The sequence below is a fragment of the Melopsittacus undulatus genome, chromosome 3, assembly GCF_012275295.1.
Source record: "Melopsittacus undulatus isolate bMelUnd1 chromosome 3, bMelUnd1.mat.Z, whole genome shotgun sequence".
Taxonomy (NCBI): Eukaryota; Metazoa; Chordata; class Aves; order Psittaciformes; family Psittaculidae; genus Melopsittacus; species Melopsittacus undulatus.
In genome coordinates this window covers 95,732,497-95,749,823 of record NC_047529.1, presented here as the reverse complement: position 1 = coordinate 95,749,823, position 17,327 = coordinate 95,732,497, and the positions used below count along the sequence as shown (strand labels likewise).

At 41.1% G+C, this 17,327-nt stretch overlaps 2 protein-coding genes across 3 annotated transcripts in view; one reads left to right on the top strand and one right to left on the bottom strand.

Annotated features, from left to right (window-relative positions):
* The first annotated feature begins 100 nt into the window (after positions 1-100).
* On the top strand, positions 101-6,415 carry NDUFAF7 (NADH:ubiquinone oxidoreductase complex assembly factor 7). 2 transcript variants are annotated; one of them, XM_034061142.1, is made up of 10 exons: positions 101-345; positions 423-586; positions 681-761; positions 1,427-1,537; positions 2,797-3,007; positions 3,482-3,540; positions 4,235-4,348; positions 5,152-5,295; positions 5,643-5,816; positions 6,191-6,415. In XM_034061142.1, exons 1-10 carry the CDS (start codon positions 279-281, stop codon positions 6,401-6,403), a joined length of 1,338 nt encoding a protein of 445 aa, XP_033917033.1. In that variant the 5' UTR covers positions 101-278; the 3' UTR covers positions 6,404-6,415. The 2 variants fall into 2 exon arrangements, with proteins under 2 accessions (XP_033917033.1, XP_005146118.2); XM_005146061.3 differs by lacking the exon at positions 423-586 and having other exon boundaries at positions 103-345.
* Positions 6,416-7,085: 670 nt separating this feature from the next.
* Positions 7,086-17,327, bottom strand: part of PRKD3 (protein kinase D3) — a 36,680-nt gene continuing 26,438 nt past the window's right edge. Inside the window, exons 11-18 of the mRNA XM_005146029.3 lie at positions 15,837-15,889; positions 14,948-15,020; positions 14,022-14,128; positions 13,305-13,466; positions 12,781-12,879; positions 11,832-12,099; positions 10,880-10,965; positions 7,086-10,068 (exon numbers count right to left, since the gene is read on the bottom strand). Of these exons, the coding sequence (XP_005146086.2) occupies positions 9,895-10,068; positions 10,880-10,965; positions 11,832-12,099; positions 12,781-12,879; positions 13,305-13,466; positions 14,022-14,128; positions 14,948-15,020; positions 15,837-15,889 (1,022 nt within the window). The 3' untranslated portion in view covers positions 7,086-9,894. The remainder of the gene's footprint in view (positions 10,069-10,879; positions 10,966-11,831; positions 12,100-12,780; positions 12,880-13,304; positions 13,467-14,021; positions 14,129-14,947; positions 15,021-15,836; positions 15,890-17,327) is intronic.

The window sequence follows — 17,327 nt, the reverse complement described above, 5'->3', positions numbered from 1 at the left end:
TCCGGCCGTGGGGCACCACGGGTGCGCGGGTCTTGTAAGGAGTGTATGTGGGGAGGGAGCAGTTCTCCAGAGGAGGATGGGAACGAGAGTAAGCTGGGGGGGAATGTGGGTATCTCAGACAAACTGAGCCGGATCTTGTCTTTCACTCGCCCTAGCTGCGTTTAGCCTGCTGCCCGTTCTCACATAGGCGGCGGGATGAAGGACGCCTAGCAAGCGGCCAGGACCCGGGGAGGAGCAGCAAGCAGCTGCCGGGCGCCCCAGTCACCGCAGGCGCTGCCATGGTCCTGCTGCCTGCACGCCGCGCTCTTCTCGCCGCCGGCCGCCGCTGGCTCCCCCGTCACTATGGTAACCGCCACCTTTCCCCCCTTCTCCTCCTCGGAGCCGCTTGAGCCCCGCTGAGCCCTCCTCTGCTCTCCCCACAGCTCCGGTGGCGGCGCGGCCCTCCTCGGGCGCGGGGGGCGAGCCGGAGAGTGAGGGGCCCGGCCGGGACACCGCGCTACTGCGGCACCTGCTGCTGAAGCTGCGGGCCACCGGGCCCGTCACAGTGGCCGAGTACATGCGGGAGGCGCTCACCAACCCGGGACAGGTGCGGGCGGGGACGGGCCGGGGGCTCCGCGCCTCCTTCAGGGGTGCCGTGCCGCTCACCGCACCCCCGGCCCCACTCTGTCTACTCCCCGCAGGGCTACTACACACGGCGCGGCGGCATCGGTGAGAGCGGGGACTTCATCACCTCACCTGAAATAACTCAGGTGTTTGGAGAGGTAACGCGCAGTGCCTGACGCATGGAGTAACTTGCTTTCACTCCTGAGCTGCGCGGGGCCGGGTGTGGTTTCCAGGCCTGCGTTTGGGTGTGTTACCAATGCCAAAATACTTGAATAGCAATTACGAGCTTCCAGTTATTATCCAGGAGAAAAATGGGGTTTGGAGGAGCAGGGGTAGTTTCTGTAAGATCAGGAAGTCCTTTCATGCCTTACAATCAGGGCCACCATCTGTGCTTGGTAGCACTTGTCTTCATATTGAAGAGAGTTACAGTAGTTTCCCAATGTGAAAACTCGGGAATTCTTTTCAGGCTTTGGTGTGGTTTGTGTGTTGCTTCTAGCAGTGAAGACTGGCTGAACGCTGTTCTTCCCTCTGGGGAAATACATGTTCATGAAGAGCATGTTCAGGGGAAGCTGGGCAGTTACCTGAATTCGGGCCTGGAATAAAAGTTCTTGTTATAGCCAAGGAAGTTTACTGATGGAGAGGTGCTTCTTCCAGTCTGACAGCAGCCACTTATTTAAAGAGATGGGGGGGAAGTTACATACCATAATGATTTTTCTTAACTTTAAAATATGGCGAGAGAATACTGCCATAGTATCTTAGCTATTGCACTTGCCACCAAGTCTTGGAGTGGTTACTGTAACTCTTTGTGCTGTTTCTCTCTCAGTTGATAGGAATATGGTTTGTCAGTGAGTGGATAGCCGCAGGCAAGCCAAAAGCATTCCAGCTGGTGGAGCTGGGCCCGGGGAGGGGCACTCTTACTGATGACATGTTACGGGTAGGTGAAAACTGTTATTAATATTCTTTCTTCCTGGTTTTATTCCATGGCTACTCTGAAATCTGAAGGAATAATGTTTTGCTGTTGGGGTTTAACTTTTCCTGGTAACCAAATCATTTCACTCAGGAGACTTGCAGTTTAGACGCTAATTGAAATACATGCATGTTTCCGAGACCTGTTGTCTCAGTTGAAAGCAGGATACGAGCCAGTGTGTACACACTGAACAGACACACTTATAAGCTTTCAGAAGGGGAGGGCAGGAATATGCCATTACAAATTATTTCTGTATAGGAAAGATTTGTCCAAACTGGAAACCATTTAGGAGGGTGCTGCTGTGTGTAACTGGGAAGGAGGCGTCAGTGCAAGTAATAGGAGAAATAGCGTGAGGACAGTCATACAGAAGTTGAGTTGTGCCAGTTACTTTGGGGATTTCAGGGGCACATTTCTTCTGAGTTAGAATCACAGAATCATAGAATAGTTAGGGTTGGAAAGGATCTTAATATCATCAAGTTCCAACCCCCCTGCCATGGGCAGGGACACCTCACACTAAACCATGTCACCCAAGGCTCTGTCCAACCTGGCCTTGAACACTGCCAGGGATGGAGCATTCACAGCTTCCCTGGGCAACCCATTCCAGTGCCTCACCACCCTCACAGTAAAGAACTTCCTCCTTATATCCAATCTAAACTTCCTCTGTTTAAGTTTGAAACCATTACCCCTTGTCCAATCACTACCGTCCCTAGTGAAGAGTGAAAAGTTAACCCTTTGTGTTCAGTCATGCTTGTATGGCTGTCAATTAAAATACTACTGATTTTAAAACAGATTGCTGATGGGATTTAGAACCTCAGAGGTACTTTTATTCTATTACATATGTTAATGAAAAAACTCTAATAAGCAAAATGAAATGTAGGATATTGAACACTTTTTGTTCATGGTCCTTGGAAAAACAGAACCATTCTTCTCCTAATGCCAAACACTCTGCAGGTTTTACTAAACTGCAGGCTATTACTAACTTGCTAAATTAGCATTTCATGTTGTTGTCCTTACAGCTGTGTAACACATGCTGTATTTTGCCAAATTTGTTAAAAGCATAGTAGTTTTTATTAAAATTGATGAAGAAATTCCCACTTTCTTCTGGAAAAGCTAAATGTAGTCTCTTTCACTGAAATTACTTTGTCAAATGAAAGCCAAATCTTTATCTTACATAGAAACATATGCAGCATGTGACTGTGCCTAATAGAATTCATCTGCCTTTATAGGTCTTCAAACAGCTTGCCTCTTTACTTAGTAAATGTGATGTCTCTATTCATCTGGTAGAAGTGAGTCCCAAGCTCAGTGAGATCCAAGCGCTGCTGCTGACAGGAGGGAAGGTGCAGTCAAACCCTGAGGACAATTCTGCCTACATGAAAGGTGTTAGCAAGACTGGAATTCCCATTTCCTGGTACAGAGACATTCAGGACATTCCGCCAGGTAAGGAACTTGAATGTCTCACTACAGGGATGACATCCTTCTTCCATTTGCAGCTTTTGATAATGAGGACAGCTCTGCTAACCTTCACAATGGATAGAAAAGTAGTTATACATATTTCTTCATGTATGAGTCTGAGACAGGATATTAAGTGATTTTTATAACAATTCTGACTACCTGCATTTTGGGACAGCTACCCAATTGCATGTATTCTTTTTCTTTTCATGGGAAACCACCTACTGGCTTAATCTGAGCCTCCTTTCATAAGATACTGATCTAACATTCATGGACTGGAAGCTAAAGCCAGCTGTAGAAATGCTGCCTTTGATGTACCTAAGCAAGAAGTAATGATAGATATTTCACAACCACATTAACTAGCTTAATTCATTAGAAGTCAGAAAAGCATTTACATTTTCAACTGGAAACTGCTATAGAACCATTAGCAATTTAACACATTCTCTTTTTACCTTTCCACAGGTTACAGCTTTTACCTTGCACATGAGTTTTTTGATGCCCTGCCAATACATAAGTTTCAGGTATAGCAAGATGATTGTTGTAATTGGGACCATCTACTTAAATGCCTTCTCTCTTTGAGGAAGAGTAGAATTAGGGTGCCAAACTAGACACATGCATTGTCTCTGATGTTAAAATGCTCCTCCTGACTGAATCTGGACAAAAAAGGCTTAATTCAGTTGATAGCTGTAAAATTAATAACTGTTCTTGAATGGAAATCTTGCAGAAAGCTTTTTCTGCTGAGAGAGGTCTCCAGCTTTTTAATTCCCATGTTATTTTATCTGCAACTACTAAGAAAGCCTGAAGAGCTTGCATTTGAATGGTAAGGAGTGGCAAAATAGAGGCTAGTTAGGATTCAGAAGTGTCTTTCAACTTCAGTTTAATTCATTAAAACCACTGATAGAATAAAATACTTTATTTTGGTAAGTTAAATATTGTATTGTCAATAGAAAAGCATCATTTTTAACAGCACCATTCATTCTTTTGAGTAAAATTAAAATTGTATTTATTGACTCTGTAGCTGAGTCCTCTCTTTGAAAGAACAGGCTTCTTCCAAAGCAGTTACTGGAATTAAATAGGAATAAATAATTGTTGTTAGTAGTGTATTATGTTCTTAAAATATTTATGAAAATGCTTGACATGTTAGTGCAATCAAAGAAACAAGCTACTGCTGTAGCCGCTGAAGTATAAAACAAGTGCTTTGGGTTCATCAAACAGAGAACAGAGAAGGGCTGGCGTGAGGTGTTGGTTGATATAGATCCAGAAGTTCCTGACCAGCTGCGGTTTGTCCTGTCACCATCCCGTACCCCTGCGATGGAAATCTTTCTCCAGGTGAGGTTGTGCCTACCAGAGCTCATCCTTACATCTTCACTGACTCTCTCAAGTACGTTTGCTGTTGCTCAGCAGGAGAAAGGCTCTCAGCCTGCAGATGACTAAATACAGCTCACCATTTCCATTCTGAGAAACTTCCAACAGTATCTAACTTTGTATGCTTGAAAATGTAGCACAGAAATAAACACATACATCAAGCTTTGCAACATCAGAGCTTAAACAGACAAAATATTCCAGAGAACAAACAGTGGCAGCAAGGGGCAGGGAGAGTTCTGCATTGTACGTGTCACATCAGTGGCAGCAGCCTTGTCTGAGCCAGGCTCTCATCCCAGTGCTGGGTGCTTCTGTGCTACACTGGCCTTTAATGGAGCGGGTCTGCGATTACTTTTTTTCCTAAAGTTTACTGGATTCTTAAAGTTACAAAATGAAGTAGCTGAGACTAAAACCAGCTACAAAGTCTGACACAGAAAGGCCTTTTTGAAGGGTGCACCCAGCCAAAGAGCTATTTTCCTTCTTTCAGTACCACAGTACTGAGTTTCACCTGATGCAGGTATTCTTGTTAAGAGTAATTTGTATTTCAGCCAACTGTAGATGACAGAAGAGATGACTGAAATCCAGCACTCAGAAACCACTAATTGAAAATGGCTGTTAGCAAAAGCTCAAGCTCTAGGTAGCATAGAATACAGCCCTGCACCTTTGTGCCCCAGTGAAGCACTGACAGTTCCAAGATATCAGGTGTGAAGAACTCTTGCCCTGTGCTTGTTTGCTAACACAGGTGTTTTGATCTTTGAACTCTGCATTAGCCTGAGGAAACAAGGGATCATGTGGAAGTGTGTCCTGAGGCTGGTGTCATCATTCAAAGGCTTGCCTCTCGGATAGAGGAGGATGGTGGGGCTGCACTGGTTGCTGACTATGGTCATGATGGAACCAAAACTGACACTTTCCGGGTAAGTCCTTTACCCTGAAATAGTAAGTAAAAGGTTACAGAATATTTTGGCTTGTCGTTTGGAGCATTAGGCTCTTGTAACAGAAGTAACTTGGGTGGACGCAATAGCAAAAACTGCCTTATGCTGCAGTGATAAAACTGAGCAATAAAGCCCTTAATTAATCAGTACGCACAAGGGCTTGTCAGACAGAAAGGATTATCTGAACCCTTCTGACACTTATCCGAGATCTTCCAAGTATAAATTGCTTTTCTTCCTCCTCACAGGCACAACTTAGTGTTGGCTAGCCCTGGCTGTGGGAGCAAGGGCTACAGCTGAGTTTGGTCTTTCAACTTCCTTACATTTTTCAGGGTTTCCGGGATCACAAGCTTCACGACGTGCTGACAGCCCCGGGGACTGCAGATCTGACAGCAGATGTTGACTTCAGCTATCTTCGAAAGATGGCACAGGGGAGAACAGCCACACTGGGCCCCATAAAACAGCGGGAGTTTTTAAAAAACATGGGCATTGATGTCCGGCTGCAGGTACGATTGTGTTACAGGTGCATAAACTCTCCTAATCCACATGCAATAACCTTAGCCAGCAAGAGAGCAGTTATAAAACCTGATTTCAAAGGGAAGTTGTTCAAAACAACATGTATGGGTGAGATCAAGGGTTGCTTCTCCTAGACTTAAGTTACTCTGGATCCCTCAAAGTAAACTTACCATATTGTGTTTAGGAGTATTTAATGCAAGACTTTGCTACATACAGCAATGTATGAGTTCCGTTGCAGATCTCACCACTTCTCCTGGACAGTACTGCTAAGTTAGTTCAAGTGAAAGGGATGCAGCGAGGGATTACAAGTATGAGGGAATTTATAGGAAAGCAGGAAGGTCTGTAATTGACTTTCTTATTTCAGGTGCTGTTGCAGAATTCACATGACACAGCGACTCACAAGCAGTTACTTCACAGCTATGATATGCTGATGAACCCCGAGAAGATGGGGGACTGTTTCAACTTTTTTGCCCTGCTGCCTCACCAGAGACTTGCACATCCTGACAAGAAACATAAACAAGAATCAAAGTCTTCCTTACCACCTGTGGCTGGATTTAGTGAACTCTTAATGAAGTAATTTCAGCTACTACAGTAGTAGCTTGCAATAGCAACTTACTGAACAAATTACACAAATAAAAAGGAATAGAGTCCTGCATTTTATGGTTTCAAGTATTAAATGTTTTGCAGTACCATGACTGGTGTATAACTACATGTGCAGTAAGAACCAAGTATTTCACCCTTGAGCTGAAAGCTCAAACCATCACATTACTTTTCCAGACTTTTCTCACCCCCCTCTATGCTTCAGGGCCGTGTTTTGGTAGGGAGTGCTATTTTGGAGTAAAGGTAGTGCTTGTGTTTTAATGATTGATACTCTTGAATGGAGACAGGAACCATGCAAAAAGAGTTATGAGTTCAAAGCACCTGCTAACGGAATTCCCATGGCAGGGCGTATCTCGTGACAAATCCAGAAACAAGGAAGTATAAGAACCATTTACTTCCAAGAACATTTGACGGGAGACTTAATTCATGTAAATAAAAAGAACAAGTCTGATAGGGAAATAAATTTTATTTTCAAGCTTATCAGAGGATATTTACAAACAATGGGATGTATAAAAATATAAAAGTACTTGACAGTGTCCTTTTGAGGCTATAAATTTTACATGAGCTTTTTTCGAGCATCATCATCGCACTATTTCTTATGAATGCAACTTAATTCACCTAGGGGTAGGGATATTAAACACTGTAATCTACTGCTGTCAAAAAAAAAAAAGGCTGCAGTAAAGGTATTAAAAAAGGGAATAGAAAACCAACTATTTTTACTACGCTGAAAAAAGTTTACTGTTAATGTATGTCTGATTTTGTTTTGGTTCCTTGACTATCAGCTGCTTGCAGCTTCTATTGTCTAGCCCCATAAGTCTACGTACACAGTCAGCTAATGTCTGCTGACTGCCAACAGCATTATTTATTTTAATACGACCTGAAGAATAAATAGCTCATATAATATTCTGGAGCACAGCAGACTTCATGGGGAGAGACATCAGCCAGGCCTTCTACCTTGTCCCCTCCTTCCTCTATTCCTGCTGTGTTTTTTGGAGTGACTGAACTGGCTTTACTTCCTTCCCTTAAAACACTACCAAAAAAAACCCAAAACAAATCAAAACCACAGGAAAACCTGAAGTGACAGCTCAACTATAAACGCTGAAGTTTATACCAGACTGAAACTGCATTATTACAGTTAGGATGGAAAACAGCAATGGTTTCACTAAAATTTGTGCACTTGCACAGTGGAAGTTGGAAAAAAACCCTGCTTCCCTTGCCAAGGCAAGGTAAATGCCAGACTGCTGACTTCACGGGTGACTGCTCTGGTTCCACAGATGAAAAACAGTGCCTTGCTGCAGGACTGGTCCTGAACACCTGCCTTAACAGGATGGCACAGTTCCACTCAGAGTTCCTCTGCTATCACTGCCCTGACAGCACAGAATGGGGAGGGTGACCCCCAATGTAGGAGTGGCAATGACAGGACAGCCATCAGGCAGGTCCCCTACACAAACCCAAGAGAAATGTGCTAGTAGAGAGGACCCCAGTTGCTGGAAGGGCTGCTGGGCACTGCCATGCACTAGCATCTTGTGCAAGGTTTGGTATGCCCTAACACGGGAGCCAGAGTGTAGCCTTTACCAGCCTGGATACCTGCAGAATGTAGTGGCAGCCAGATCAAAGGCAATAGGAAAAGACAGGTTAAACATCCAAACCTACCTGTGGTTATATATTCCTGCTGCTGATGTTACTATCACCAGGTCACTGTCACTGCAAGCAGCTGCCAGCCCTGAAATAACCTTGCCAAACTTTATGTATATCTAACATAGAAAAAGTCTGCTCACCTGCTTTCTTACCTGAATAACAGTAGAAAAAATACTTATCTACAAAAACACATACAAAAAGTGTTTCCAGGAGAGAGAGGATATACCCCGAAGCCTCTCACTGACTTTGCAGTTCAAGCCTGTATTAGTTCTTTAAAAAGTATTTAAAATCAAGCTGCAGTTGAGCAGCTTGGCAGAACAGGGATATGTACAGCCGTTCAGCACCTTCCAGCATCACAATGCTGTTATCCCACACAGAAAGGAAGACTTCACTTTTTCCATTTCCCAAAATCAGACAAAAACCAAAACAACCTTTCTTCTCTTTGCACTTAGCATTCATGGCTTTAAACACTTTTGAAATACCATGAACTCTGACAGCTACACTGTCCTCTGAGGGCATCATTTCAAAGAACACTGCTGCTTACCCTCTATTGTGCCACAAGTCCATAAATGGTTGGAAATCCATCAGCGGAGGCATCTGCATAGAAACTGCATTAGGAGTTGGTCTGGGACTCTTCTTTCAGCTCAACCACCACAGTAAAAAGGACAAGGAGGGGCTGCAGGTTAAGGTCAGAAGGCAAAGCCCATTCTCCTACAGACCAGCTGCCTTGGCATACGCAACAGGTGATGTGATACCCAGTGTTGCTCCCAGGTTTTGAGCAGAGTTAAGACACAAGCTCGCAGGCTACAAAGTGCTCCTCATGTAAGTCCAGAGAATCTTAAAAATACTAGAAAAATATTAGAAAAAAATAAAAAATCTAATTACTCAGAGCAACAGGAGAAAGTTGCATGTGCTCTTCCCTATTTTTCCACATCCTTCTGCTAGAAGCTGGTTTTCCACAGTGAAAAGGTATGCTACATCAAGTCTTGTGTGCTCTCTGTGCATTACTTGGGTAATGCCTTTGGTGTGTAACAACAGCATGTGTGCCAGCCTTGTGCAGCAACACACTGTTGTGGCTTACTGCTCTGTTTTAACAGACAACAGAAAGGACTAGCATAGCTTTGATTGTCATCTCTTTGGATTGTCAGCCAGCATTTCAAGAGGAATGTGAGAAGTTAGGGGGGGTTCTCTTTTTTGAGGGTAGCTGGAAAAAGTTCAGTTAGGGCAAAGACATATATATTTAACTGTATTACCAGCAGCAAGTTATTCCTTCATCTGTGAGGCTGTATTTGACCTAAAACACCACGTTTTGCTATTAGCCAAGGTATTCTGCACTGATTTCTTTTTACAGTCTCTTTCCACCATGCAGAGTTTAAGAAATGGGAGATGTATCTAAGTAACAGAAAACAGTCCTCTATGGCCTAGTAAATAGGGATTAGAAAACCATTACAAAATTCTTATTGTGTAGGCTATGAAAAAAAACCCAAAACAAACAACAAAACCAACAAACCAAAACCAGTCCAAACCTTGAAACCACACAAACCATTCAGTGTGTGCACCTTACACCTCAGTAATGGCTTTGTAGTCACACAACTTTGTGAAATGCTACCCAGCGGGGCCTGTGCCACTGTCCAGTAACTACTCATAGTTTAAGCAGAGATGGAGAGAAGCTTGTCAGATGACAGTCTATTCCCAAGTCAACGCAGAATCCTCTGGGGCATTGCACACTGAGCAGTGTACAGCATTCAGAAAGAGCAACAGTTGTGCCAAAACTTATCTTCAGTTTCTGTCGGAGTATCTTTCCTTGCTGCAATTACCATAATGAATAGATCAAGGGTCTTCTTCCATATCATCTGGGTTGGGAGCCATAATAAAATGCTGGGGGTACTCAAGGTTGTGTTCATAAGCATGCTCTTTCCAGCGTGCATCATCACTCTCGTGGGTAATGTAACGCTCTCCAATGCGTGTTTCAAATTCTCTGAGGTCAAGCCAAGTCTGATAATCCTAAGGAGTAAATAAGATTTAAGGAAGCTGTGTAAGAAGCAGCACTACTACACTCCCACAGATAAATTCTGCAGTTTGCCTCTACTTTTAGTATAGTTAAAAAACCCCAAACCAAACACCTCTCCCCAAAATACCCCAACACTGTCCACATAGAATGTTTCAAAATAAAGTAGGCTGGTATCTAAGATTGTAATACTGTAAATCCTCAAACTTTTTGGAACAAGACAGCTATGTCAGCTTCATTATAAAATTAGTTGTATATATACCCATATAAGAAATTACACTCATTCCAATATTGTTTGTATTCAAAAGTAGTTGAATTTTCCCCTTAACATCTTTTAGGTTATTTTGGTGCACGGATACACCATACAGTGTTGTGAAACTGTTGCCAAAGGAACCCACCTCAAAGTGGTGAATAAATTCGTGGCACACACCAGCCTGTGTGTCTCTTTCAGCACTGAACTAATAATGTTTGTCTCTAACTGTCACTGCAGTGCGGCTTCATGCACACATCACTGCCCACATTCAGGAGATGCCAGAAGAGTAAAAGTCTGTGTTGGTGTCCAACAAAAAGTAAGGGACATAGTGACAGTAAGATAAAGTTTCCCTTGAGGAAAGAAGCCATTAACAGACGGACAGAATCCCTGAGCACATAAAATGTAAAGCTAAACCCAGAAATACGCAACCCTCTGTGAGTGCTTCTTAACAGACTTTGATAACAGCAGATTTAATAAGCCTCTGAAGGATTTAATTAAAAAAAAAAAATCATTATTCACCCATTATAAACATAGAAAAAGGCAGATGGGTTTACCTGTAGCCACGGATGACTAAGGGATTTGTCAACACTGAAACGCTTTCTCATCTTCACTTGAAGCAAATTGTTTATTAGATCAATGGCTGACAAAGAACAGGATAAAAATTATATTGTTTAAATATTCCCCACCTCTATCATCATTCACATGCTCCAGTGAAAGTCAACTTTTTTATAAATGTTTGTGTGTATCCTACTGAATGCTTTCAATCAAGCTCTTGAATTTTGTATTTAGCTTTGCTTATGTTAAATGAGGCTACCAAACAGGTATGAGGTAAGCTTCCCCCTACCTTTAATGGAAACACTAAAATATTTACTGTGTTACTTGTTAAATCTTCTCCCCTCCTGATTTTAGTGGTTTACATAAATGCCTAAATAACTTGAGCATAATCCTGTGTTCCAAAATGATGCAGCTACTTCCAGTATTGTATACTGCAGTCCTTCCACATCTACACGTGTTATATATACACAGCTGGCATTGGACAGCACCAGAGACCAACCCTGTAAGCTTCCAGATTGTTCAGACCTGACATTTAGATCCAGGTTTTGTTTCACTTGCTAATGTACAAAACTAAAATTCCAGAATCAACTTTGAACTTTTTCTGTAATTATAGTTTAGATTAAGTACATTTTGAGATCAGCATTCAGCAAGTACTCACACATGATTTAACTTTTCATTGGGAATTTGGGGAAGTTTCAGGTTATTTACCCTGCTCCTCATGCATGCAATTCATTTTTCTTGCTAAATCTATTAGCCCCTCCTGTATTTGACAATGCATCTTTCACAAAATATATCCCAGCTTGTATTTATCCTTTTTGGCATAGTCTACTAAACTCAAACTATTGATAATTCTCACACTCCTATCTATCTGAATTAACCTCAAAGTTTAAGCATTTCAATGCACTAATCTACATATAAAGGCATTCTAAAAGCAAAACTTAATGTCCTTACCTTCACTAGAAATTTCCTTCCAAGGATTTGGTGGGTACATAAATGCTGCATTTTGAATCTGATCATTGATATCCTCATCTTCATTGAATGGGAATGTACCACTAAGGCTCACATAGACAATAACTCCTACTGACCACATGTCTAGAGAGCGGTTGTAACCTTTACTCCTGAGCACTTCAGGGGCAAGATAAGCAGGTGTCCCCACCACGGAGCGCCTGAAAGATTTTTCACCAATGATGCGTGCAAAGCCAAAATCACACAGCTTCACCTGCAAAAGAAATACATTTTGAACTGAGAAATCTCTGCTTGATCTCCAAAGCATGCAGCTGCCCAAGACCAGAGTGGTACTTGATACCCTTTCTATCATCATTAAACATGGCATGCACTAAATCAGAGACAAACATGATGTAAGCCAGTCAGTTAAGGTTTTAGGTTGCTGGTTTTGCAGACTGCAAACCTAAACTGGCCTTGCACAGACTCAGGTCTGAGGCAGTTTGTCCATCACATGGCCACAAGTGTGCAAATAAGGAGAAAACACTTGATTCCCAACTCAGCTCATTTTCAGAGGCAAATCCGCACCCTCACAAGGCACAGAACCAAAACCTTTAAAAGCACATGAATCCCAGCCGGATCACGTTCCTCTTCCTCAGATTTCTGAAGCTAGTGGCTTCAGCTACACAGAAACCAATGCGGTTTAGCTGGAACTCAAACCCACTTCTGAGTGGAAAGAAACTGAAACAGACCACTGAGCATAAACCTATGCTAAGAGCTGGAAGGAAAAAAAAGACAACTATAGTACATCTAATTCAAGTAATTCTAGACAGTTGATCAATTCCACAAGAGGTCACTTTTTAAGCTGCAAATTCCATATTTTTTTAAAAAAACAAACAAAAAAAAATTAAAAAAAAAAGTGAAAAGTGATGACAAGTATTTTTTAATCTTCACTCACTTGAGGGAATGGCTCTGCTGATGCTAGGAGTACATTTTCTGGTTTTAAATCACAGTGCACAATGTTCTTGAAGTGTAAATTCCTCAAAGCAACAAGTATCTGCAAGAAGAAAGAACATTTTTAGAACTATTTAAGCAGATCACAAGTGTCAAAAGCCACACACACGAACCAATACAGTAATTTTTATCAACATAGTCTTTGAGAATTAACCCATATAAAATACTGTGCAAGCCTATCAGGAGTTGGTACTGATGGGGTTTCTTTTCTTTCCCAACCCTGTTTTTCTGAATGCTTACTGTTTTAACACACATCTTTGGATGCTCATAATGTTATGTGTTGGGAAAGAAGAGCAAAAAATTTAATGTAAATAACAACCAAATTCTTTCCATGTTTACTCAACTTTCCATAGGTGTGCAGCCCTCTGTGCTCTTTTAAATAACAGTGCAGAAACTGCCTTCTCCAAACTCCATTCTCACATAATTAGAAAAGACACATCTATTGAAGTAGAGAGACTGACTACCAACCTGAGTGACCATGAACTTAGTTATTCGTTCTGGAAGCCGACTTTTCTCACTGGAAAGAATCATCTCTAGCATGTCCCCATGCAGCTTTTCCATCACAACAAAGACCCGTTCTGGTGTTTCAAACATACATTCCAGGTTCACAATCCCAGGGTGGTGCAAATTCTAAAATAGAGTAGTATAGGTATATTGCTAAAACAAACCAGTATGAAATACACCAAATTACACAGAAATGTTGTACAAACCAAAAAGCAGCTAAGTGGAGAGGTAGCAATAAAAAAATCCAAACCAACAAAATGTCTGAGGCAAAAAGTAGCTTGAAACAAACATCAGCTCCTGAAACATACCAGTTAAGATTAATCTGATCTAAAATTATAAATTTACTGTTGATGTACTCAATAGCTTGAGTACAGAACATACAAGAATAACACTCAGAGTGAGGAGCTGGTAGTGGAAGACAGCAAAAAAATAACACAGAATTTCCTGTTACCTGAGTACACACCTTCAGTGGATCCCCTATAGGAGGTAGATACCACCCCCAAGTTACAAACTGCACCAAATACTCAGGAATTCCCACTCTTCTAAGATTCCCTCTTATAAAAAGACTCAGAAATCACATATGCAGATTTAAAAAATCAATTCAGCACATACACACATTACAAAATCTCATTAATGGCTTATCTGAGAGAACTCCAATGTGATCCAAAAACACTTTTGTACCTGGAGAATGGCTACTTCATTACGAAGCTGACTTTCCTGTTTAGTTGGAAACCTCATCTTGTCAATGACTTTGATAGCCACATCTCTTCCAGTCTTCCTATGTTTTCCTAAACAGAAAATCAATGTCAGCCATCAAAGGGTCACCATTTTTAAACCACCAGTTAGTACTTTTTTTTCTTTCTTTCCAGATTTATGGTCTGTGGTTTTCTCAACACTTGAAATTTGACATATGGGACCAAAAAATACAGGAAGGAAAAAAAAAGGTGCTGATTCATGTCTAGCATTTATTCTTTTTGTGACTGTTCTAAACAAGCTATACATTGCAACAGGATTTTTTAATAACTGAAAGTCATAAAACTACATTTGAAACACAAGCTGAGGTAAAGAATTTCTCCCTCTACTTTCTCCTGCTGACAGAAATTTGAACCTAAACTGTTTGCATAAAATATGTCAATAATGCTTGCACAAACAGCCAAACCACAAATTAAAATATGTATTTTTCTAATTGCTTGTGGCCACATTTCTCAGATGTCATTAAGAACCACATATAACTGACAGCCTCCTTATATGGATGACTTCTAGTACTGTGTAATACAGACAACAGTTAGAATTTGCAACTATAAAAAAAACCAAGCAAAAAAAAACAAAGGCCAAATGCAGACTAGAGATTGCACTAAATGTGGCCAAAAGGCAATGCATATGCTGAAATGATTTTTATGCCAATGCAAAACTCTAAATGCAAAAAAATGTAAGAAACACTACACAAAAACTGCACAGAGACAAGGTAACATGACCCAAACAAAACTTCTAACCTGATAAACCTCACCTGGACAATCTAGGTCCAGCTAAGTAAATAAGAAAAGAGCAATTGTAACAGGCAGACATTCTAGCTCAGTAAACGCATAATGGAATTAAATGTAATTTACCTCCATATACAATACCAAACTGACCAGACCCCAGCACTTCATCAGCAAATATTTGGTACACAGAGCTGATATCCTAATGCATGAAAAAAAAGAAATCACAAATACCAGGAGTAATCAAAATGTTCACAAGCATATTAGTATATAGCATACAAGTACTGTTAAGCTGTATTTACATTTGACATTAATCAAACTGTAACAGGTGCCACCGTTACCCTTAATGGAGTGGGAAAACACAACAAACTTTTCCTGAAGAGGATCCACTTAGCTGCACTGTAAGTAGGGACAGTCAACCATCAGTTGTGCCAGGTAAGTAACTTACTTCCGTATTTAACACGGACTTTGTTAGCTAGACTACCCTGGTGTTGATTTCTCATCTGGACGCTGTTACTACCAAGTACTTTGTAATACCCAGGTATTACAAAGGTGCTCCAGGCTAAAACACCTCTCCTATGAAGACAGACTGAGAGAACTGGGCTTGCTCAGCCTGGAGAAGAGAAAGCTCAGTGGAGACCTTACAGCAGCTTTCTGTACCTAAAGGGGCCTACAAGAAATCTAGAGAGGGACTTTTTACAATGGCATGTAGGACAGGACAATAGGTAATGGCTTTAAGCTGAGAAAGGGCAGATTTAGATTAGATATTATAAGAAAATTCTTTAGTATGAGGATGGTGAGACACTGAAACAGGTTGTCCAGAGAAGCTGTGTCTGCCCCATCCCTGGCAGTGCTCAAGGCCAGGCTGGATGGGCCTTAGAACAACCTGCTCTAGTGGAAGGTGTGCCTGCCCATGGCAGAGGGGTTGAAACCAGATGATCTTTGAGGCCCCTTCCAACCCAAACCATTCTGTGATTCTATGAAATAAACACCATTATTATACAATGCACATACTCACCACATTCTCTTGGACCTGGCAATTTGAAACAGAGATGCTTAAAGATAACTCTTCTGCAATAAAGAAGATATAACTGAGTAAGTAAGCAGGAAGAGCAGGGGCTTTTTTTTAGTAAAAAAAGGGGAGGGGAACCCAAACTAAAACCAAACCAAAAATCTCCAGTCATTTACTGACTTCTAACCCAGTCATGATGAAACAATTTTTATTGATGTTCTGCAGAAACATCATATCCTGGCACATGGATTTCATGGATTGATTAGATAAACAGCCTTAGGAGTTCTGCTGGAATTATTTGTCTATTTTTTGTCATACCACTGATTAACAGAAAGAGTAGAATGAGTGGGTACACAATAGAGAGCTGATGATCCAAAAGCAATAGTAATGTGGTAATTGTATTAGAATTCATTAAACTACTAAGAATTTCTGATAGTAATATAGAAAAATACAGGGAAGCAGACCAGGTAGATAACTTATAGTCAAATGAACATGCTTACTAATTTCCTTTGGCATCATAAGATGCAGAATTAATGCATGAGAAAAGGAAACAAATCAAGCAAGGCAAGAAGGCCTGATAATTAAAAAAGCAGTAAAACCCATAATATAAACAATTTTTGTTTCATGGATTAGCTACAGAAATGTACAAGTCTTTGGAATATAAGAGCACATCTTGGAAGTGTAATTTGCAAGTAAAAGTACGAGAAAGAATTTTTCAGCCTTCAGCAAATTTTGACAAGAAATTTTCATTACACAAATAACATTAAAATGCACAGACAAGAAGAGGTATGTCAAGGCAGGCAGAAAACACCCCTTTCCTTTCACTTCCAAATACACCTACAAGGTGGAAAGAAGATATACTACATATTTACTAACCCTTTGAACAAGTCTTCATTAGCCTTATGAAGAACCAGGAGATTTAAAAACCACAATTTCAGAGAACAAAGAAAATGTCTGTATCTGATTTTTGCCACCTGTGCTTTACCTCAGACAAGGAATTTAGAGACTTAAGATAGGAATAAATACTAGTTCTCAAAGACACCCTTCATATCTGAAATATGAACTGGAATTACAGCCTTGCATATGTCTACTGATCACTGACTATTGCCAAGTCTGCACTGGAGTAACGGTACAGAACACAAGGAAAAACAAGAAAGGTGGTAGACAAAAAAGTTACTAAAGTCAACACAAACAGTTTTTGAAATTGTTTAAAGAGAACACACTGAACCCTTCTCCACAGATGGCCACAGCACACAAAATATCTGGTAGGTAGAGTCTGAGTTACTACTTTCAACAAACTGATTGTCTGCAATGCCTAAGAGTAATGGCTGCAAAACAGACACTTCTGAAGAAATCAGTAATGCCAGATTCAATATGTAATCTATACCAAGTAACATCTTACTAATCTTCTCTCATTTCAGCTCAGAAACATCCCACCTCAACCACCAAGCACAAGGTCAGAAAGGACTCCTTCCCTTGGGTCAGACTGAAAGAGCA